This window comes from Acomys russatus, chromosome 16, assembly GCF_903995435.1.
Source record: "Acomys russatus chromosome 16, mAcoRus1.1, whole genome shotgun sequence".
Classification (NCBI taxonomy): domain Eukaryota; kingdom Metazoa; phylum Chordata; class Mammalia; order Rodentia; family Muridae; genus Acomys; species Acomys russatus.
The window spans coordinates 13,004,022-13,028,044 of record NC_067152.1 but is presented as its reverse complement, the minus strand read 5'-3'; the positions used below and the strand labels follow the sequence as shown (position 1 = coordinate 13,028,044).

The 24,023-nt window shown below is 40.4% G+C and overlaps 1 protein-coding gene across 1 annotated transcript in view; it reads left to right on the top strand.

Moving 5' to 3' along the window:
* The window catches only part of Ints2 (integrator complex subunit 2), a 43,992-nt gene extending 20,516 nt beyond the window's left edge, over positions 1–23,476 (top strand). Inside the window, exons 14-25 of the mRNA XM_051158860.1 lie at positions 1,172–1,348; positions 2,485–2,593; positions 5,619–5,723; positions 8,080–8,244; positions 9,840–10,041; positions 13,064–13,189; positions 18,416–18,614; positions 19,945–20,196; positions 20,630–20,737; positions 20,868–20,973; positions 22,949–23,125; positions 23,243–23,476. Of these exons, the coding sequence (XP_051014817.1) occupies positions 1,172–1,348; positions 2,485–2,593; positions 5,619–5,723; positions 8,080–8,244; positions 9,840–10,041; positions 13,064–13,189; positions 18,416–18,614; positions 19,945–20,196; positions 20,630–20,737; positions 20,868–20,973; positions 22,949–23,125; positions 23,243–23,412 (1,896 nt within the window). The 3' untranslated portion in view covers positions 23,413–23,476. The remainder of the gene's footprint in view (positions 1–1,171; positions 1,349–2,484; positions 2,594–5,618; positions 5,724–8,079; positions 8,245–9,839; positions 10,042–13,063; positions 13,190–18,415; positions 18,615–19,944; positions 20,197–20,629; positions 20,738–20,867; positions 20,974–22,948; positions 23,126–23,242) is intronic.
* Positions 23,477–24,023: the final 547 nt, after the last annotated feature.

The window sequence follows — 24,023 nt, the reverse complement described above, 5'->3', positions numbered from 1 at the left end:
CTTTCCTCTCCTAAGTGCTAAGGCTGTAGGTATGCACAGACCTACCGTGCCCGTTTCCTAAATTTTTTGTTCATCAATTTTGCTCCTGTTTGCAAGTATAGCCAGTGCCTAACTTATAAGTGTTTTCAGCCTTTTATATTGGGATATATATATATATATATATATATATATATATATATATAAAATATATTTGGAATTAAAAGGTCTTGCAAAGAGAAGTCTGAAACCCAAAAGGTAAATTAATGTTTTTGAACCATTTATAAAAGTTTCTTTACTTAAAAAGAGCAATGAACAGTTTTTATGTGGCATGTCCTATCAGGTGCCCCTGCTTTGACAATTTAGTGACATTATCTTTTTATATTTTTATAAATATATAATTTTATAGCTATGGTTTAAGAGTGTAGATACACACCCCAAGTTCCTGCATGTCTTCTACTTACCAATAGTTAAGTGGTAGTTTCATATCATTTATTATCTAGTTAAGTTTTTTTTTGAGACAGGGCTTCTCTGTGTTATCTAGGCTGTCTTGGACTCACTTTGTAGACCAGGCTGGCCTCGAACTCACAAAGATCCACCTGCCTCTGCTTCCCGAGTGATGGGATTAAAGGTGTGCTCCGCCACGCCCATCCCTAATCCACTTTCTTTTTTTTTTTTTTTTTTTTTTTTGGTTTTTTCGAGACAGGGTTTCTTTGTGTAGCCTTGGTCATCCTGGACTCACTTTATAGACCAGGCTGGCCTCGAACTCACAGCGATCCACCTGCCTCTGCCTCCTGAGTGCTGGGATTAAAGGCGTGCGCCACCACGCCCGGCTCCCTAATCCACTTTCTTAATCAGAGTGTTTCTCTGAATCAATAGTCCCCTGTCCCAGGGCCCTTCTGCTGGGAAGTCTTCCCTGACACATAGAGAGCTCTAAATACAGACAGAGGAGGGACTGTTCAAAACTCACTAAACCCAAGGCCAGGCTTCTCAGGTGTCTCATTCACTGCAGACTTTAAAGCCAAAGGTAATTATGAAAAGACGTGGTTTATTTTAGCTCCCAAAACCCATGGTGAGTACACTGATTGGAGGACTATGGAAAGCTCTACATGCTTCTACAGTTTTGCTCTGTTTTCTTTTTCTTTTTTTCTTTTTTAAATGCCTTGATTCAATACCTTCAATACCTTCCTTCTAGGATTGGATTTACAGACAGCTCTGTGAGACCTCCACTCCACTCCACCCTCAGCTGCTTCCTCTGATTGATGTGTACATTAACTCTATTCTTACACCGGCATCTAAATCTAACCCGGAAGCCACAAATCAGCCAGTCACAGAGCAGGAGATACTCAACATTTTCCAGGAAGTCATTGGGGTAAATACAGTAGTGGTTCTCATGAGTCTCTGGCTTAGTTAATTTTTTTTCCTTAGAAGTCTTACAGGTAATACTGATTTAAAAACATGAATAATGTACACACAATTGCAAACACATACATACATACACACACACACACAAGTGAAATTAAATTTCATTAGCTCACCAATAAAAATTATATAGTAGTATTAGTTCCAAGTAGTTTGTCAAATAGCACTTTTTGAAGAGTTCTTTTCTCTATGTATCTTTAAATTTTATTTACCTTATTTATCTTTTGTGTATGTATTCCTAAGCGCATAGTTTTTGAGATAGTGTCTCACTTTGTAGTCTCATTGTCTTGCTGCCTCAGCTTCTGACTAATGGAACAACAGGCTTGACCCACCATGCACAGCGTAAGGACTTGCTTTGCAGCCTTCTGTTGAAATACAATGGGTGCCTTGAAGCTTATGCATTTGCTAAAGGACTATGGCACATTTCACCACACATCCACCATGGTGGTGTTTAGCTTTGTGGGAATCAAATGCACGTGGATTCACTTGTGGAAAGTTTAATGATAGTCTCTTTCATTTTTCCCCCTTAGGAAAATGTTACAGTTTGTGCAGAAACAGTTAAATATATGGGTGTCTTTGTTTGTTTTGTTTTTCAAGACAAAGTTTCTCTGTGTAGCCTTAGCTGTCCTGGACTCACTTTGTAGACCAGGCTGGCCTCGAACTCACAGAGATCCGCCTGCCTCTGCCTTCTGAGTGCTGGGATTAAAGGTGTACACTACCACCGCCTGGCGTACGGGATATTTTTATGAATTGTTTTCTTCATAGTAGTTTTATATAGAACTTTGATTGCTGCAAGTCTTTCAGGAACAGCTTGGTGGGAATACTGTTGAGAAGGAGTAGCTGAAGGCTTATGATAGTTTCCCCTCATCTTAAAGTCTAGGAAAGGATGTTTCCTCTCATGTCTCATGACCTTCAAGCTTCGGTGAAACACGAGGTTGTCTCTGTTTGCTGTGAACCCAGCCGTCCTCTTCCCGGTCTTGCTGTGCTTGGTGCAGCAGCACTGGCTAATCTGTTTTCTGCTTTTGCTATTGAAAAAGAAAGCAGCTCTTGCTGTTGGGTATTTTAACAGTTTTCCTGTCATCTCAGGGTGACAGTGTCCGCCTTAGTCAGCGCTTCAGCATCACAGCGCAGCTCTTGGTGCTCTATTATATCCTGTCTTATGAGGAAGCTCTCCTGGCAAACACAAAGACTTTAGGTAAGTCATTCAGCGCCGAGTGGCCCCAGTAGTCTGTTTACAGTGAATTCTGATGGTCCATGAACATTGAATAATAGGTGGTAATGACATGCTAGGAAGGTTTTTAGGCTGGATTTGAGATGATTGAAATATCACGGGACTAAGATACTCCTTTAGCATTTATCTTAGTGGGTCAAATTTGAGATAGAGTAAGGTTAACGGTGAGGCTTTGGACCTCAGCATAAGGGGCAGAACAGTTGTCAGTTGAAATAAAAGACCCGGGAGGACCTAGGTTAGCATTGTGGGCCTCAGGAGCTCAGCCTTGCGTGTGTGCAGCTACCTGTTTTGTTGGGATGAGGATAGTGAGTCAGCAGCAGTGTGTCTAGTAGATGTCTGGACTGCATACTTTTGCATATATTTATAATTATGGCATTAGATAGGCTCCCAGCAATGGAGTATAAAGGAAATCCAGGAGATGCGGGGTACTGGGTGACAAAGAGGAGCTAGTGATTTTGGCTGTCTGAGCTCTGTTCATTGACCCTGAATGAGGAGGTAAACTGAGGTCTAGGGTTCGGCTGATGGGGTTCAGTGAATAAGATCAGGAAGTAACTTTTACATTTTTTTTTTATTTTGTGGGTGTGTGAGTGAGTGCCTGTGTATATGCAAGTACAGCACACGTGTGGTGTGCACTGATCCTCTGGAGTTAGAGTACAGGCAGTTGTGATCACTGATGTGGGTACTAGTGCTCTCAAGCAGTGTCTAAGAGGAGAAGGGCACTGTCCTTTGGTTGTTGAGGGTAGTGTCCTGCAGAGAAGGGCTGTCGCAGCCAGGCAGCCTCTGGAGGCCCATGCTCGGGGAGTGGGAAGAGAAGGATGAGAAGACGCTTGTCCTCGCAGAACTTTCCCTGCTTAGGGGGCTTTCTCTGGTCTAGTTTGTCATCTAAGGGTGTAAAGAACTTCAGAGTATGCCATAGTGTTGAGACAGTTTTTGTCTGTGGCCAAAAGATTATTTGCCTCGAATATATTTTTACCTGTGATATTGTGTTGTAGTCTTAGCACTTTGCTGATTGTGCTCTGGTTTAACCCTTATAAGAAGCCTTCACAACTACCTGCTCACATAAGAACCTGAAATCCCAGGGAGAATCAAGTATTGGAATGTTGTAGCTAAAAAAGTGCATTCATGTGTCTGTTTAAAAATACTCATGCACGGGCCTGGAGAGGTGGCTCAGTGGTTAAGAGCACTGCCTGCTCTTCCAAAGGACCCTGGTTCAATTCCCAGAGCCCACATGGCAGCTCACAACTGTCTGTAACTCCAAGATCTGACACCCCTACACCAACACATGCACATAAATTAAAATTAAATAAAATATTTAAAAAAATACTCATGCACATATGTATATTAGTATGCATAGAGGTGTATACTAATTCTAGTTAAATGTTCATTTAAAAATATTTTAGACAGGAGATAAAAATTTTACATATTGAGGCTGGAGAGATGGTTCAGAGGTTAAGAGCACTGACTACTCTTCCAGAGGTTCTGAGTTCAATTCCCAGCAACCACGTGGTGGCTTACAACTATCTATAATGAGATCTGATGTCCTCTTCTGGTCTGCAGGTGTACATGCAAATAGATTATTCATATACATAAAATAAATAAATATTCATTTATTTAAAAAATTGTACGTGTTTATAAGAATACTGTTGATATAAGTATCCATCCAAAAAAGAGGCACAGTAATAAAGAATGAGTTCCTGTGTACTTACTACTTAGTTAAAATGTGAATATTTCTTGTGTTTAAAACACCATTTTGTGTTTGTACTTAAAACACTGTGCTGTAAGCTGGGCATAGTGCTGTACACTCAAAATTACCTCAAAACAAACTGCTTTACTTAGTGTGAAAAATACCAGACATACAGCTTTTATTTGTCTTTTGTTTTTGAGACAGTCTCTTATAGACTCGGCTGGTCTTGAACTCTCTGTTCAGCTGAAGTTGGCCTGAACTCCCAATCCTCTTGCCTCCACTCCTCAAGTGAGTGCTTGACACACAACTGTGAGCCGCCATGCCTGGCCACAGCCTCCCCCCTCAGTAGCTTGTTTAACTCACCTTCCAGCTTTATGTCACCTAAAAAGAAATTCTCACCTTATTCTACTCTATCCTTTTTTTGTATGTAAAAATTTTTTCTTAGTCATCAACAGAACAAGTTTCATTGTTTCATTGTCTGGTACTTGGTGAACTGGTGCTTAGGTACCACCATGCCCAGCTAGGCATGCCCAGCTAGGTGTGTGCCACTGTGCCTGGTGTTTTATTTTATTTATTTTTAAAAATTATTAGTGATTTATTTTTATATTAGATGTATTGGTGTTTTGCCTGCATGTGTGTGTGTCTGTATGAAGGTGTCAGATACCCTGGAACTAGAGTTGCATGTAGTTATGAGCTGCCATGCGAGGACTGTGAATTGAACCTGGGTCCTCTGGAAGAGCAGCCCGTGCTCGGAACAGCTGAGCCATTTCTCCAGCCCTTTTTCTTCATCCTCCTGGTGTATTATGATTTGCATTGGGATCATCAGGCTCTAAGTCTGTGTCCATGACTACCTCAGGCTTTCCTAAATGGACGTGGGAGAGTTTGGACTGTGCACTTCTGCTCTAAACTGTTCTGTGATTTGTTTTTCTTTTCATTTGTTTCAATTTAGGGCATTTTCTAGATCTTCCCCTTGTTTTTCCTTTATAGTCACTATTTAGGAAGCACTTTTATATATTAAGTGAATTACAAGTACTTTCACGGCCAGGCGTGGTGGTACACGCCTTTAATCCCAGCACTCAGGAAGGCAGAGTCTGGCAGAAATCTGAGTTTGAGGCCAGCCTGGTCTACAAAATGAGTTCAGGGTTCAGGACAGCCAAGACTACACAGAGAAACCCTGTCTTGAAAAAAAAAGAAAAAGAGAAAAGAAAAAGAAAAGTGCTTTTACGTTGTCTTTATTCCCATTTGTTTTGAAAGTTAAGATTTGTTTCTGATACTTTTATTTTACACTTTTTTCCTCCATGACAGCTTCCATGCAAAGGAAACCCAAATCATATTCTTCCTCTTTAATGGACCAGATTCCTATCAAGTTTCTTATTCGGCAGGCTCAAGGGCTGCAGCAGGAGTTGGGAGGTATTTGTTCTACTTCATTTTTCTTTGTTAAATTTTACGGTTAAGAAAATGCTACTGTTTGTGCTATAAGTTGTAGTAAGTATTAAACTTTAAAAATGTAAGCATCCAAGAATGAAAATGCTTTTTGCTTCTCTCACTAAATCCATTACCTCAGTCTACAGATCAGCATCCCTTAGAAAATCCCACCTGTTTTCAGTTTGACATGCATTTTAAGTCATTTTTTTTATATAGGATGACCCAAATAATGATGGCTGATATTTGGGCGTTGGGGTGCAGCGTAATGGTAGAGTGCCTGCTTAGCATGTGTAATGCCTGGTTCATTCCCAGCACCACACACACGATGCATTGATGCCCACCAGTATATAGTTCTAATTTTCTTTATCTTATGATGAGGTTATTTAGAATAACCCTATTGTAAGCTGCAAGTATGTCAAGTTCAAAATGCATTTGTGGTCAGATGTGGTGGCTCAACCTTTATCACGGCACTTGAGAGGTGGCGGCAGTGAGAGCTCTGTGAGTTCAAGGTCAGTCTGGTCTACATAGTGAATTCCATGACAGCCAGAGCTACATAGTGAGACCCTGTGTCAAACACAGAACAAAACAAAACAAAAAGCGAAGTCATTTGCTCCCTCTAAGCTACAGAATACTGAAGCTCAGCAGTTGAGTGCACCTCAGCATAGTGCCCGCTTCCCCTCGGGACTGTGTGACTCCCATGAGCTGCTCACTGCTGCTGCCTGGCTTCACTGGGAAGTTTGTCTCATATTGCTGGCCTTGCAGTGATTTCCGAGAATAGCTTCCACCTTGTGTATGTCACTTCCAGGACAGTGTAAAGCCGAGACCTCATCAGTCTAGCTCTCCAAAGCTGCAGGCTGCCTTTGACCTAGAGAACAATAACTTCATATGCTTGAAACTAAAAGATAGTTACATAGTAATATTTTAAAATACAGATGGTATTATACACTGCCTCTTTTTTGATTAGTTGAATTTTGCACCCCGGGCCTGACATGCAGTAAGCCAGTGCTGTGTGCTGAAGTATGTCTTCAGGCCTCTGCTTCTTCTGCGATTATTTTTCTTGACGTCTTAAATATTTATGATCTCATCCATGTAGATCTACTTTATTGTTTGAGACTATCCCATAATATTCCAAGATATATTAATATGGATATAATAGTTCAATTGTAAATGTCATTAAATAGACTTATAGTATTTTTAGAAATTGATGTTTTCTTACTAACCACCTTTCATGTTCCAGTGTGGTTTTCCTCTGACTTTGAAATTATGGTTTTCTTCTCTTCCTTTGCTGTGGTTGGCTTGGAAGAGGAACGTGAGCCTTCACTGGACATGGTTAGCCAGATGGCTACATTTATTATAGCTTTACATAGTCTGTTTCTAAAAAACGGGTTCAGTATTTGGCAGCCCTGGCCAACTAACATGCTTTACTGAAGAGCATGTCCTATGCAGATTGGTTTGCGCTTCTCTGTGTCTTTTGGGCAGTTTTAGTTGTACATGTTTAGAGATTTAAAGTTCCGTAGCACTTTTAATTGTTACAATGCCTTTCTGACTGTGGAAACATGAGTTTTAAGCAGACTTGAGGGTCAGACAGGGTGGCACATGACAATCTGAGTACTTGAGAAGCTTTTTAGTTTTCTCTCCTGAACTACTGAGACATTACTATGTTACACAGCTTTCATGGGGAGAGTCAAACAGGGGACTAAAGTATTAGACAGTTGGGGAAGATGTGCTCTAGGGGGTCATTCTCGACTGGCTGTGAATTAGTTTTCTTGGGGAATTTTTTTTTTTTTTTAATGCTACTTGCATTTTTTTTTTTTGTTTGTTTGTTTTTGATTTTTCTTAAATTAAAAAAAAATTCCTTTTAGCTACTTGTGTTGGACTTAGGCTCTCCCCACATGAGGCAAGCCCTCTGTCATGCATCTCCTCCCTGAGTCTTTGTTTTGAGGTAATATCTCACCAAGTTGTCCAGCCTGGCTCTGAGCTCAATGTGTAGCTCAGGCAAGACCTTGAACTTGAGATCTGACGGCCTCAGCCCCCCTGAAAAGCCTGGATTCCAGCCCCAGGCCTGGCTGGACCTTCTTAGAGCGTGACGTCGGCTTGCAGAAGTACGCACGGCTGGGCGCTGGGCCGCAGGGCCTCCACAGATGGGGCTTGGCATCTCCACTCTGCATGCGCAGCAAGTTTCTTTAGCACCTGGTGCCAGTGGGGCTGGAACTATGCCCTGAGAAAAACTGTAGGGCACTGCTGCTCCCTGAGCTGCTGGCTGTCACAGTGAGGAGTGGGGAAGAGTGCTTTGAGCACTGAGAGTCCAATTAACTGGTTTCTTTTCTTTCTTTTTTTTAAGGGCTGCATTCAGCTTTGCTACGCCTTTTAGCAACTAATTACCCACACTTGTGCATTGTGGATGACTGGATCTGTGAAGAAGAAATCACAGGGACTGATGCTCTGTTAAGGCGAATGCTCCTGACTAGTAATGCCAAAAATCACTCTCCGAAACAGCTGCAGGAAGGTACAGGAACTGCTCATCTTACCTTCTACTGTTCAGAGGTGCTAGGCCAATTGAAATCCTATACTGTAAACAGTCGTCTTTGGTTAAGAATTTTTAACCATTTCTTTGCTATGCTGGAAATTTAGTTGACATTTATATCATTTTCATATTATGTGTTATATCACTAAAAAGACTTAGAAACTTCCCAAACTGAAATACACTACCATTAACTGGTAATGCTCTCGATTAGTATCTCCAGATACAGAGCGTGTGAGCCACACAGTAACACTGCATTAGCTGTATTAAAACATCTCCATTCATAAGCCTTCTTTAAATAATTGTACAATCAGTGTAAAGATTGTCATCGCAATGTCATGTGCAGTGACAGTCTTTACTCCTCTTTGCAGTGACAACATTGGCCTTGGCACCCCACCCAAACCTACCCCAAATTTTTGCTGTTGTTGCTCTTGAATTCTTTTTGCTGTTATTTCTAAGTCTTTTTCTCTTTTCCCTTTGGAGCTGCAGACTGAACTCTGGGCCTTTGTGCGTGCGGGGCCAGTGCTCTGCTCCTCAGCTCTACTCCCAGCTCTTGAGGTCATTGTCTTTTTGTTTTCTCTACACAATTGAAGGAATTGTGAATAATCCAAAGCCAATTGTCCTTGACACGTGGAGTTTGAAGCCAAATACAAAGTGACATGTGCTGTTCTTAACCAGCTTTGGGTAGCTTTTTCCACATTTCTTTTAGGTTCTATTGGTTTTCTGGGGTGAAGGACATGCAACTATTTTCAAGGGAAGCTGTGTGTTTCATATGTTTTCCTTGAAGTAGTCATGAACATCTAGGTATAGAGAATTACAGTGTTCATGATGGCAACAAAAATAATTTAAAAAACACTTTCCAAAATACTATTTCATTATGTAATCAAAAAGAAAAGTATTAATTTAGTTTACTCATTTGGTATTTATTTTATGTTTGCTAGCCAGATTTAATTAGTGACCACTCTAGTGGAGAGATAATTCTAGATACTTAATAATAGCAATTTGCTGGATGTTTATCTCCTATAAGGGGACAATAAGAGGAAAGTATCAAGGAGTTTGAAACTTTCAAATCAATAAACTACAGAAGCAAGACTGAGGCCCACTCTCCTAGTTCAGTGCTAGTTCTTGGGTGATAACACTAGCCTTTGTGTCACCAGAACGATACTTAAAATGAACTTTATGAAATTACATCTGTACTCTTACGGCTTTTCATTTATTTTTGTTACATTTTAATTTACTTTTTTTGTATTTATCGGGGTGGGGGTGCACAGGCTTGTACATACCACACTGCACATACAGAAGTCAGGACAACTTGTGGGAGCTAGTTCTATCCTTCATATGGGTACAGGGAGGGAACGTGGCTCGTCAGGCCTCACCCTCTGAGCCGTCTCACCTGTCATACATGACATTTTCTAATGGCCTTTGTATTAGTTTCAGTGAAAATGTAGTTGTGAGCAAAACTTGTACTTTAACACCATTGCTTTCTTGATTTGTTTGGTCCCTACTCTAAGAAAGCAATATTTATTTCTGCTTGATAAACATTACTGAATTTAGGTACTGATTGCAAATTTTCTTTTTAGCATTTTCAGCTGTCCCGGTAAGTCACACACAAGTGATGCAGATTATGGAACACTTGACTCTACTTTCTGCCAGTGAACTTATACCATATGCAGAAGTATTAACATCTAATATGAACCAGCTGCTGAATTCCGGGGTTCCACGGAGAATTCTACAAACTGTCAATAAGTTATGGATGGTTCTTAATACTGTGATGCCAAGAAGGTAAATTCTGTCTGCTGCTGTATGCACTAGAGAAATATATAGCTTTACTAATGCACAGGAAACTTAGTTGTTGGAAAAATATTCACAAGACCACTGTCATCAATGTTTTTGAGTATATAGCAATAAAATTTTTTTCTGAAGAGATTAATTAAAAATATATTAGCCAGGTGTGGTGGTACTTACCTTTAATCTCAGCATGCACTTGGGAGGAAGAAGAGGTAAATAGCTCTAAGATTAAAGACAGCCTGCTCTGCATAGTAAGACCTTGTCTTTAAAAAAAAAACAAAAACTTGTTACATTTTAAAGAAAAGAATATCCTTTGAGAAATAAAAAGTAAGTCAGGGATGATAGTATATGCCTTTCTTTAATCCCAGCAATTGGGAGGCAGAGGCAGGAGGATCTTGAGTTCAAGGCCAGCCTGCCCTACAGAGAGTTGCAGGACAGTTAGGGCTGTTACACACAGAAACCCTGTTTCAAAAACCAACCAAATAAATAAAAATAAATAAAAACTGTTAACAATTTGAGAATGTCTTTTTAAGGTGGTTTCCTCTGCATAGTTCTTTGTGGCTAGCTGTGATTCAGATCATTGTGTCTCACACCATTGCTGTGGGTCCAAACTCTGGTGCACCCCTAGTCATGTAGGCTGGCTTCAGAATCCCTGCACGCAATCCTGCGCTTAAACCTGCGTAGTCTGTAGCAGGAATGTGGCATCTCTAGTGTCTAAAAACAGACCCTCAGGTGCAGCGGAGTTTGGAGAACAGGAGTGTGCTTCCATTGTGGTTGTCAGCAGGTCGCTGCTGGTTCACAGAGTGCGTCAGTAACACCTGGCCAGGTGGGAAAACTGTACGACTGGTCTGACTTGCTGAGAGCTTGCTTTAGCAGTTCTGGGAACTGAGAATTGTTGTTCTTTCTAAATTCAAGTTTTTTGTTGTTGGTGTTTTTTTTGTTTGTTTATTTGTTTATTTTTCAAGACAGAGTTTCCCTGTATAACCCTGGCTGTCCTTTAACTCACTCTGTAGACCAGGCTGGCTTCAAACTCAGAGATCTTCCTATCTCTGCCTCCCAAGTGCTGGAATTAAAGGCGTGCCCCACCTAAATGTTAAGTTACACTTTACATCAAATTAATATATGCATATAACATAAGATCTACTTTACACTTTTCTATTGTAGATCCTGGTTACCTAGAGAAAAACCATTTTCAGCTTTAAAAAAAATTCTAGCCTTTACATCTCTTCATTATAGCTCAGTAATAGTCTTATAGCAAGTTCACCTTCTTGGTTTTCCATTTTAGGCATGGTTTTGGAAGTTTAGCAGTCTAACTTTCTTCCTTCCTGTGAATCTGCTTTCCCTTTATTTTCTAATACAGTTCTATCTTTTAGCTAAAGCAATATTTAATGTTCATCTTATGATTGTGTATTGCTACCTGCACTGTGCAGTATACTGCAATATTCTTTGATTACCTTTTTTTTTTTTTTTTTTTTGGTGCCGGGGAGTCACACTCAGACTGAGCATGCCAGTCGCCTGTGCTGTCCCTGAACTGCACTGCCTCATGGCTTATTTCTTACACACGAGTGCTGTTCTCTATACTTGCCGTTGCCATAATACTTGCCTTGTTTCCATTTGTTATGATATCAATAACTAATAAATAGTTCATCCCAGACTCTCTATTAAGACAGGGCTTACTTGATAGTCATTATAACACAAGCTAATCTATCAGTAAGATAGTTTTCATGAGGACGTCTCCTTCAGAACTTTCCATCTTAGTGTTCCCTTGGGATATGTGCAGTTGTCCTAGAATTGCTGTTGTCTCTGCTTTGCTGGGATCCCTGTTTTCTTTCCTGGTTCCTGTCCACATAGAACACATACTGCAGTGCTTCCTGAGACAGGCCGGGTGGGGCTGGGCTGTTGTTTTTGTGACTTTGAGGTTCCGTTCTTCTCACGTATGTTGCTGTCTAGCCTAAGTGTAGTTGGTAAATTTGCGTGCACCATTCTTTTGACTTGGAGTTCCCACTGGCTTTAGTAATCTGGTGTTTTACCGCATTCCAGCCCTTTGTATAGAATCATTGTTTTTTTTTTCACTTATAAAAGGTTTTTCCCCTTTGGGTTGTGGAATGTAAGAATGATGTGTTTTACTGTGGATCTTTTTTCTTTCATGGTATTAGGCACTTTGTTTGGTTTTGTTTTTTTTTCTTCTGGTGAACAGTGTTTTAATTTTTAAACATTTTCCCTCTTGAATAGACTGAATTCTGTGTGTCTTTGCATTGTTGTGTGCATGTGAGGACAGGTGCCTGAAGAGGCCAGAGATACCGGATTTTTGGGAGCTAGAGTTAGAGTCCAGGCTGTCCTGGACTTACTCTGTAGACCAGGCTGGCCTCAAACTCACAGAGATCTGCCTGCCTCTTACTTCCTGGGTGCTGGGATTACAGGCATGTGCCACTGTGACCAGTCTAATTTTGATTTTTTTTTTTTATAGTTAGTACCTATTCCTCTTGATATGCTAAGTATGATAATCTTGACATTCTTCTTCCCTCTCTTTCCAGATGCTATGATCATTCTACCACAGCTGCAGAGACTTTTGCATTTATTATTTATTTGTTTCAGTGACATAATGATATATTATAGATGTCTAGTTTTTAGTTTTTCAGAGTTGATTTGTTCCTAGGGCTGGGGATGTAGCTCAGCTGGTAGTGTGCTTGCCCAGCATACATACGTTGAAATCCTGGATTCCACCCCCACCCTGTGCGTAAACCAGTCCCTGCGGTGCATTTTAGTGCCTCAGCACTTAGAAGGGGGCACAGGAGAAATCAGACATTCAGGTTGCTCCCAGCTACACAGTGAGTTTGAGGCCAGCCTGAACTACGTAAGAGCCTTTCTCAGAAACAAAAACAACAAAGAAACTCGAAAAGTTTTTTAATACCTGCTTTCCTTTTTCTTTTTTTCTTTGTCTTTTAGAGACATAGGACCAAATGACTGTAGATATTGTAACATAGCTATTATAAATATGTTACTGTTTTCTCACCAGGCTGTGGGTAATGACGGTTAATGCACTCCAGCCTTCCATAAAGTTTATCCGACAACAAAAATACACCCAGAATGATTTGATGATAGATCCTCTCATTGTCTTGAGGTGTGACAGGAGGGTTCACAGGTAAGTTATTTAATTTTGTTTTTTAAAAATGGGGTTGTACAAAAAAAAAAAAAAAAAAGGGTTGTACTTTAGAGAATCAAAAGAAATAGAAGAAAACCATTTTAATATTCTATTGCTTTAAGAAATACATAGTTCATACAATTTATGCAGCTTTTTTGTTTTCTAGTTGCATATGTTAATAAAGCATAGTCTGTAATATTTAGTATAGGACAATGAAATCTGACCTTAAAGAAAAGGTGTTCTTGACTTTGGTAGTCATCATTAGTGACCCCTCTGTCTCTTAAAATCAAGGCCTAAGAAGAAGATGACCATTTCTGCTAGCTGACTAAAAAAGGTTTTGCTTTATTGTGTTTTATTTTGAAGATTTATTTATTTAGTATACAGTATTCTGCCTGCATGTAACACCAGTTTCATTGTAGATGATTGTGAGCCATCATGTGGTTGATGGGAATTGAACTCAGGACCTTTGGAAGAGCAGTCAGTGCTTTTAACCTTTGAGCCATCTCTCCAGCCCCTTGTGTTTTATTTTGAAACAAGGTCTCACTGTATAGCTTAGGGTGACCTTGAACTCCTGAGTTTCCTGTCTCAGCCATCTTAGTGTTGGGATTACAGGTGTGTGTCACCATATACAGCTTGAAAAATTATTTTAAAATACTGATTGACTGTAAGTCATTACATACTTTAAAACTATGACCTTCTCAGTGTCAGTTGTGATGTTAGCTTCCCTGATGCTACATGTGTCTCTTACTTCCTAGCTAATTATTTTGGCATGGCTTTAACTTAAAATTCTTTTTTTTTTTTAAAACTAAAAAATGAATTTAATTACTCAGATATCAATATTTGAACTTCAAGTTGTCATGATAAATAACATTAAAGGTAAATAAGTTGAGGGGCCTGTACTTGATGACCATCATCTACATGGGGAAGGAAGGCAGATGTGTGAAACTTTAAATCTTAGGTCATATGCAGATGAACGGTGTGCTAAATGTTTTCTGTTTTTTTGTTTCTCTGTGTAGCCCTGGCTATCCTGGACTCACTTTGTAGACTAGGCTAGCCTCCAATTCACAGAGATCCGCCTGCCTCTGCCTCTCTAAGTGCTGGATTAAAGATGTGTGCCACCATGTCTGGCTTGTGTTAAGTGAGGTTTTTTGTTTGTTTGTTTGTTTGTTTGTTTCTCCAAGATGGGATCTTACTATATAGCTCTGGCTGTCCTGGAACTCACTATGTAGATCAGGCTCGCCTCAAACTCTTAGAAATTCACCTGCCTGTACCTCCTGAGAGCTGAGATTAAAAGCATGCACCAGGTAGGCTGGAGGGAGGCTCAGTGGTTAGGAGCACTGGCTGCTCTTCCAGAGGACTCAGGTTCAATTCTCAGCACCCAGTGGTTCACAACCATCTGTAACTCTGGTTCCAAAGGATCTGGCCTCTGTGGACAGTGCATACATGTGGTACACAGACATACAGGCAGACAAAACACCCATGTACATGAAACAGAAACTAAAGGTTAAAAAAAAAAAGACTGCTGGTGGTGCACACTTTTAATTTCAGCACTTGGGAGGCAGAGGCAGATGAATCTGAGTTGGAAGCCATCTTGATCTACAGAGTGAGTTCCAGGACAGGCAGGGCTGCACAGAGAAACCTTGTCTTGAAAAACACACACACACACAGACAAAAAATTTGTAGGGGAGCAGTGGGAGAGATGGCTCAGAGGTTAAGACCACCTACTTGTTGCTCATTTAGAGGAAGGACCCCGGTTTGGTTCCCAGCACTCACACAGCAGCTCACAACTATCTGTAGCTGCAGTTCCAGGGAATCTGACTTCTAACTTCCTTGAGCACCAGTTACACACAAAGTAAACAGACATACATGCAGGCAAAACACTCAAACACATAAGTACAAATCAGATCTTTTTTTAAAAGTTAGGAAATAGGTGTGGTCGTGCACGCCCTTAATCCCAGCACTTGGGGGAGGCAGAGGCAGGTGGATCACTGTGAGTTCGGGACCAGCCTGATCTACAGAGTGAGTCCTGGACAGCCAGGAGTACAAGAGAAACTCTGTCTTGAAAAACCAAAAAATAAATTTAAAAAAAAAAAAAGGTGGAAAACAATTGAGGAAAGACACTTTACATTAACCTTTGGCCTCCACATGTATGAGCACATGCATACAGTGTGCCCTCAGGAGCATGTGTCCACACCTACACTAACACAAACATCACACACACACACACACACACACACACACACACACACACACACTAAATTGTAGAAAAGGGACATACCTTGCATATATACTTATTTGTAATTTTCCAGTTGATGGCATTATCATCTAAATATAGTTGGCTGAGATCAAGTTTCATAGGAACTAAGAATCAGCAGAATAAACAGCACAGTAGCTAGTACATGTAAACTGGCAGGATAGTCCAGAAAACTTAACGCCTTAACTTCAGTCACTGTTGTGTGGGGGATGGTAAGTATACCATGACATACATGTGAACGTCAGATGACAACTTCATGCAGTTGCTTCTCTCATGATACATATTATGTGGGTTTCAGGTCACAGGGTGTTCATGGCCAGTGCCTTTACCTGCTGCGCCATCTCACTGATGCGAAGTAAGGCATCTGTAAAAAACCTACTTAAGTAGCAGATGCCTTTGCCTGAATTCCCTCAGGCGATTTGGGTTCTGGGAAAGCTGTTGAAGTTTGCTATCAGAATGTATTTAGTGTTTCTGTAGCTTGAACCTTTCACTGGAGACCCTTTCCTTAGGTGAGGAGGTGTGCACTACCACCCCAGGCAGCAGGTGTGCTAAATGTGCCCCCTACCTCTTTTTTTTCTTTTTCGAGACAGGGTTTCTCTGTGTAGCCTTGGCTGTCCTGATTCACTTTGTAGACCAGGCTGGCCTCGAACTCATAGAGATCTACCCGCCTCTGCCTCCTGGGTGCTGGGATTAAAGGCGTGTGCCACCACGCCCGGCTATGCCACCTACCTTTAAGCAGCACCCCTAGCCTTTATTTTATTTTATTTAAAATTTTTTTTGAAGATTTATTTATTTATTATGTATACAGTGTCCTGCCCACATGTGAGAAGAGGGCACCAGATCTCATTATAGATGGCTGTGAGCCACCATGTGGTTGCTGGGAATTGAACTCAGGACCTTTGGAAGAACGGCTAGTGCTCTTAACCTCTGAGCATCTCCCCAGCCCCTAGCACCCCTAGCCTTACTGGTTTGTTCTGCCTTTTCTTTTTTAATCTCTATATGGTTTAAATTTATTTTTACCAAGTGAACATTCTTATGGTTTTAAAAGAGATTATACAACATATATAAATGATAATGAGGATTTGCCTAGTGATGACGGGGGTTGGACTGTGGGTGGGCTTAGATCTCAGATAAGCCAGCCGTGTGTAGATAACCCTGAGAGCTGAGTGACAGGGTCTTGAGATGCTTTATTAACATCCATTTTTCTTTTTTCATTTCTGAAACTTTTCATATGTACTAATATGCAGAAATAAAGGTATATAGTGAGACGTGCCACCCTCACAGCTGTTCTTCTGACGTTGGTAAAGTCAAATTCCTTGTTGGCTTCTCTTGACCAATTCCAGATCTGTTTCCAGAGGAGCCTTTCATGTGTCTATATAGCCTCATTCTTCATTGTGCTCTACACATTTAAAATTCTTGTGTTGGGTTCTTAAAAAAAAAAAAAATGCAAGTAGTGGCTGAGGATGTAACTCAGGACCAGAGCACTTGCTCAGCATGTTCCTGCATTCAGGCTCAAGTGCTGCGCATGCGTGCACACACACACACACACACACGTGTACACACACACACACACACACACACACACACACACACACACACAGTGCATTAAAAAAAAAAGAAAAAGAAAATGTGTACTTGGAGGCTGAGGTGGAGGATCATGAGTCCAAAGCCAGTTAACCAGAGCAAAGGCATTCAGTCGTGGTAGAGGGATGATTAGGTTCCCAGGAACCCCGGGGGCCTTGCCAGCACTGTGTGCTGCTGGCCATAGCTCTCCCTCATTTCTTCTGACTGTCGTGAAGCTCCACATGTGGATTAGCAGGATTTTTTCCAGAAGCTCCAATTCACAATGTCTAATTTGACATTTAAGATTTTGAAAAATATTTCAAGTAATTTTTGTGTTTTAGTTCTGGAAAAATTGGTACAGTTTATTTACCCATGCACAGGTAGAGGGCCATTCTTCCTGTTTCCAGTGTGTGTTTGCTTTAGTGCTGGATTAAACCCAAGGCTTGTGCATGTGAGGCAAGTGCGTTGCCACTCACCGTGCTGTAGTCCCAGCCCCCTTTGTCTTCTTCAGTTTCAGATAGACTTTTGCCAGGTTGCCCAGGATAGTCTCGAATCTGTGATTCTCTTGCTTCAGGCTTCCTCCACCAGCCCTCACGTGTACCCAATTTCTAGGTGAGGTAACTGAGGCCCAGTAATAATTTCTCCAGTTACATGACATTTATCTACTTTTAGAACAAAGAAAGTTTTGCTTTCTTTCTTTTTTTCTTTTTTCTTTTTTTGAGTTTGCTTTCTTGCACCAAAGAAGAAATGGGAATAGAAAGAATAAATATTCTGTTTAGGTTTCCATCTTAGTCAATAATAGAATATCTATTTTTGAAGACTTATATCTGAGTTTTACTGCTTTATCATTTTCTACAAGAACTAATATCTTTCTGTACAAGTTAAATAACTCATTTTAGCTGATGAAATAAACAGTGGTGTTTATCTAATATTGAAATGCATAAAATAGAAATAAAATTTATTTATTTACTAATTGTTTTGGAGGGGGTGTGGCTCTGCTCTGTGACCCTGGCCAGCTTGAGTTCTTCATCTTCAAGGTTCAGCTTCCCCAGTGCTGGGGTTATAAGCAAGCACCAGCACACCAGTGTAGACCTTTAAGAATGAATATTTCATTGGGAAAAGTGGCTAAACTGTTTTCCAAAGGGTTACACTGAATTGATTGTGTTCTGACTAATTTTATTTATTTATTTATTTATTTATTTATTTATTTATTTATTTGGTTTTTCGCGACAGGGTTTCTCTGTGTAACCTTGGCCATCCTGGACTCACTTTGTAGACCAGCTGGCCTCGAACTCACAGTGATCCACCTGCCTCTGCCTCCCGGGTGCTGGGATTAAAGGCGTGCGCCACCACGCCTGGCTCCTGACTAATTTTAAAGATTCCGTTCATCCTGATTCTTCTTGGCTTAGGTGTCCCCCACTAATGGACATCACTCTGCACATGCTGAACGGCTATCTCCTTGCATCTAAAGCTTACCTTAGTGCCCATCTGAAAGAAACGGCAGAGCAAGACAGGCCTTCCCAGAATAATGCAGTAGGTTTGGTTGGACAAACTGATGCCCCAGAAGTCACGAGAGAAGAATTGAAAAATGCATTACTAGCTGCTCAGGTAAATTTTATTACAATAAAATTTAGTCAAATGGCGTGTTTGTTTGTTTTTAACTAAATAAGTAGATAGCACATTGACTGCATATGTACACTGTTGACATTATGTGTTGCTTTTATCTTAGAATCTGAAACAATGTCATCTTTGCTTCTGAGTATCAGATGGAATCTCATCATGAAGATTTAATATGTATTTTAATAAGATTTATATTTATTAGAGTATAAGCCTTTAACCAGTCTTAAGTAATATCTTCACTTGATTAATACATATCTTTTGGACACCTGTTTGTCAGATACTATTCAAGGACTAGGGACATGGTGTTAAAGGAGATATAATCTTTGTTTTCTTGTTCTTAATGATGAGATGGTAGAAAAAGAAATTGGATGTTGCAGACAGGCTATAAAAAGAAAAATAAGTGAATATATAATATTATAAAATGTCAGGCTGTCTTTTCCATGTAGGAGCCTCAAACAGATCACCTCTCAATTGCTTCTCTGTGAAGTGAAATAGAGGGAAATAGAGAAAGACCTGTTAGGGGATCTCAGGGAAGGTGGAAAAGTGAGAGGAAGGAAGGGAATTAGGCTCAGGCCTACTTTGGTGGCCATTGTCTCAGATTACTTGTTCAGTAGATATTTCTTTCCTGCAGTCTTAGAGTCTGTCTAGTAGTATATGGGCCTTAAGAACTATGTCAGCTGCTAATTTACATGCTTAAAATTTTTTTTCAAGACTGAGTTTCTTTATGTAGCCTTGGCTGTCCTGAATTTTGCTCTGTAGACCAGGCTGACCTTGAATTCACAGATTGACCCACCTCTGCCTCCTGAACACTGAGATTGAAAGGTGTGCTTTAAAAGGCTGGCATTAAAACCTCCCTGCTACTTGTTTATTTTTATTTTATGTGTGTGGGTGATTACCTGCATTTGTGTCTGTGCACCATATGTATGCAGTGGCCTTGGAAGTCAGAAAAGGGTATTGGGCTCCCTGTTACAGACAGTTATGAGCTGCCGTATGGATGCTGGGATTGAACCTCAGTCGTCTGGAAATACAGTCAGTGTTCTTAACCACCAAGCCATCTCTAGCCTCCTGTATATGTTTATTTTTATGGAAACAGTGGGTTTTCCCCACCAGATTCTTCGGGAGTTTTTAACCTTAAAAATGTGAGACCCTTTGCATTGTAAATTGTCAGCTCTGCTCTAAGAACTACCACTTTTTTTGGTGTTTGCGTGTTTCAAAAGAACTTTTGTGCCATTCCTGTTCATGTGAAACAGGAGATTTCATTTTCTGAGCATCTTCTCAGAGACTTCTTACATCTGCTTTTTTTTTTGTCTGTTTGTAGGATAGTGCAGCTGTTCAGATTCTCTTAGAGATTTGTTTGCCTACTGAAGAGGAGAAGGCAAAAGGTGCCAGTCCTGACATCTCCCTCCGGAAGACTCAAAGTGTCATTGCCACTAGCACTCTAAGTAAAGAGATGGAAGAAGGAGAAGACAATTTGCTCTGTGACCTTCGAGAGGTTCAGTGCCTTATCTGTTGCCTCTTGCATCAAATGTACATTGCAGACCCCAACATTGCTAAACTCGTTCACTTTCAGGTGCATGTCCACGAATAATGCTCAATGTCTGAATTTTGTCTTTTGGTTTTTCCAGAGGGGGTTTCTATGTGTAGCCTTGGCTGTCTGGGGCTTACTTTGTAGACTAGGCTTGCCTTTGCCTCCATGAGTGCTGGGGTTACAGGCATGCTCTACTATGCCCAGTTTTATTTTTTCTTGAGGGATTTATATATTAAATTAGTATAGGTCATTCAAAAATTAGAAAGGATCATAGTCCTTTGCAATGTTTAGAAAAATCCAAATTGTGAATACCGATAAAATATCCAAATATTTTATCTCTGTTCTGATGTATTAGGAAAGTGCAATTTCAGACACACTACACACACTTGGTACTCAGAGCAGACTGTACAGAAAGGGAGTGCAACCACACTGTGCCCCTGCCTGTCTCTGACTTCCCCCTCTCCTCCCGAGGCAGGGCTATCCTTGTGAACTTCTGCCTCTGACCGTCGCAGGGATCCCGTCTATGCACATCTGTCTGGATTTTATCCCGGAGCTTATTGCTCAGCCAGAACTTGAAAAACAGGTAAAAAGCACTTTAAAACTTGAAGAAAATTTGATCACTTTTAGTGTGGCTATTAGAGAAGACATTTTATGATTTTAAGCACTTAAACTTTTCTAAAGAAATAATCTAACATTTGCATTTTGTATTCCAGATATTTGCTATACAGCTGCTTTCTCACTTATGTATCCAGTATGCATTGCCAAAGTCACTTAGTGTGGCTCGCTTAGCTGTCAATGTCATGGGAACTTTGCTAACAGGTGTGTAGCCAATCAGCATCAATACAAGTGTCAAACAGTGTTTATTACATGTATTTTCTGAACTTTAAGACTCAGCAGTTTATGTTGAGACAGTTTTTCTCTGTGTAGCCCTGGCTGGTCTGGAACTCACTATGTAGACCAGGTTGGCCTCCAACTTAGAGCTCTAGCTGGCTTTGCCTCCCAAGTGCTGGGATGGCATGTGCCATTATGATCAACTTTTTGGTGTTTTAATGAGTCAGTATGACACATTATATGTTGCTGTTATTTTAACTTGTGCCATCCTTTGAATTACTATTCTTTTAAAAATTTTTGTACTTAAAAATATGATTTACAGTGTGAGTGTGTGTATGATATATATATAAATATATATTTTAGTTATAATACTTTTTTCATGAATGAATATAAAATCTGTAGAATTAGAACACAAATTAGAAATTACTGCATGTGGGCTGGAGAGATGGCTCAGAGCTTAAGAGGACTGAGTGCTCTTCTGGAGGTTCTGAGTTCAATTCCCAGCAACCACATGGTGCCTCACAACCATCTATAATGTGATCTGATGCCTTTTTCTGGCCTTCAGGTGTACATGCAGGCAGAGCACTGTATACAAAGTAAATTAATCTTTAAAAAGAAAAAGAAATTACTAAGTGTGCTCAATTCTAGAAAGAAAAAAAAAATTGAAAATGTCCTAAATAGCTGGGTGGTGGTGGTACACACCTTTCGTCCCATCACTTGGGAAGCAGAGGCAGCAGATCTCTGTGAATTCGAGCCAGCCTGGTCTACAGAGGGAGTTCTAGGACATCCAGAGCTATACAGAGAAACCTTGTCTCAAAAAAAAAAAAAAAAAAAAAAAAAAGAAAAAAAAAGTTAATAAAAACATTAGCTGTTTCCTTGAACTCTATAACCTAAATTCTGTAACTTATCCTATATTTCAACCACCTTCTGGTGTGTAGAGTTAAATGTTATAAAACTAAACTACTTAAAAAATATTTTTTTTTGTTCTGTTTTGTTTTTTTGAGACAGGGTTTCTCTGTGTAGTCTTGGCCATCCTGGACTCGCTTTGTAGACCAGGCTGGCCTCCAACTCACAGCGATCCGCCTGCCTCTGCCTCCCGAGTGCTGGGACTAAAGAAGTGCACACCATGTTCAGCTAAAAAGATTATATTCTTTCTGAGTGTTCTCACAGTAGTTTGTTCATTCTCTTTCTATTATTTTCACATCACGTTATAATACTTTATAGTGGTTAAGAGTTCATAGTGCCTTTAGTTCTGGCTTTATTCCTAACTTGTGTGACTTGGAACAAGCATTATTTTATCCCTAGGCCTAGAGATTGAACATAAGGCCTTGCACATGCTAGGCTAGAACCCTGCACTGAGCGACCTCATTCAGCCTTGGAATACTTTTTTTTTTTAAAACAGGGTCTTACTGTATAGACCAGGCTATCTGCTGCCTCTGCCTCTTAAGGGCTGGCATCTTTTAAAAGTGTGCACCATCACACTGGACCTTAGGACAACTGTTAGAATTTCTCCAAAATTTATTTTAAAAATTTTCATATGTAGCACTGGTGTGATACAGTTGTGAGAACTAAATGAAGTAATGCAAGCAGCGGACTTAATCACAGTTCAGGGTTGGAATAAAAACGTGGCTCTTGGCTGGGTGTGGTGGCACACGCCTCTAATCCCAGCACTTGGGAGGCAGAGGCAGGTGGATTGCTGTGAGTTCAAGGCCAGCCTGGTCTACAAAGAGTCCAGGACAGCCAGGGCTACAGAGAGAAAACCTATCCCGAAAAAGCAAAATAAAATAAAATAAAATCAGAAAGGGAAAAACCGTGGGTCTTGGATGATGAGTGATTAGTAACGTAAGGGCAGCATCCAGTAAAACGGGCTTCCCAGCTCAAAGCCTAGTGTTAATTTGCTGTAGATTGTCTGTGTCGCGTTACATCTGTATGACAAACGCTGTGCTTCATCTCTTCCCACCAGTCCTCACACAGGCTAAGCGCTACGCTTTTTTCATGCCCACTCTTCCAAGTTTGGTCTCCTTTTGTCGAGCATTTCCTCCGCTCTATGAGGACATTATGTCTTTGCTAATTCAAATAGGGCAGGTGTGTGCCTCTGATGTTGCCACGCAGACAAGAGACATAGATCCAATCATTACACGTAAGTGGTACCTCATTTTCAAGAGGTTTTTTTTTTTTTTTTTTTTTACTGTTTCAAATAAGACTATATTCATTTCAGAACATCTTGCCTTTATTATTTCCTCCCCTTATTTTGTAGGTCTTCAACAAATAAAGGAGAAGCCAAGTGGATGGTCTCAAATCTGTAAAGATCCATCTTACAAAAATGGGTCCAGGGACACTGGAAGCATGGACCCTGATGTCCAGCTCTGTCATTGCATTGAAAGCACAATAATTGAGATAATAAACATGAGTGTTAGTGGAATTTGAAAACAAAACTTAAATGCAGCCGTTTGCTGCATACCCAGCAGGAGTCCGACTGGATGGGAACAGCGAGGCCTAGGAACTGCTGAGATGACTCAGCTCAACATGAGTATAGGTTAGAACTCTGCGAATTATGCTGCCTGTGTCCCAGTGGCCTGTCTTCAGATCTGCGCTGGTGGTGTGTTTATATTGTAGCAGCTGAACTTCTTTTCCTTTGGGAAAACTAAGAAACTTACTGCTAAAAAGGAATTGTGCCATGCACTTAGCTTTCGAAGTGAAGAAAGATTGCCAGGCTTTTAATTTAGTTTCTTATAAAAATGAGCTGTGGATATCCTTCATATTTGTGGGCTTTTAACAGTTTTCAACAAAGAGGGAATGAGAGGAAGGAGAAAGAGGGATGTAGGGAAGAAATAATTTAGGAAAAATTGCCAGTTAAATACACAGAAATCTCAGACTTGTAATACGAGTAACTGTTACAGATTGGGATTCTAGTCTGTGAGAAACAGCAGTAGGAAGGCATTCTCAAAATGGCAGGTGAACCAGGTGTGGTGAGCAGGCCTTAAGTCCCAGCCCTAGGGAGACAGGCAGATGCAGGCAGATGTCTGTGTGTTCAAGGC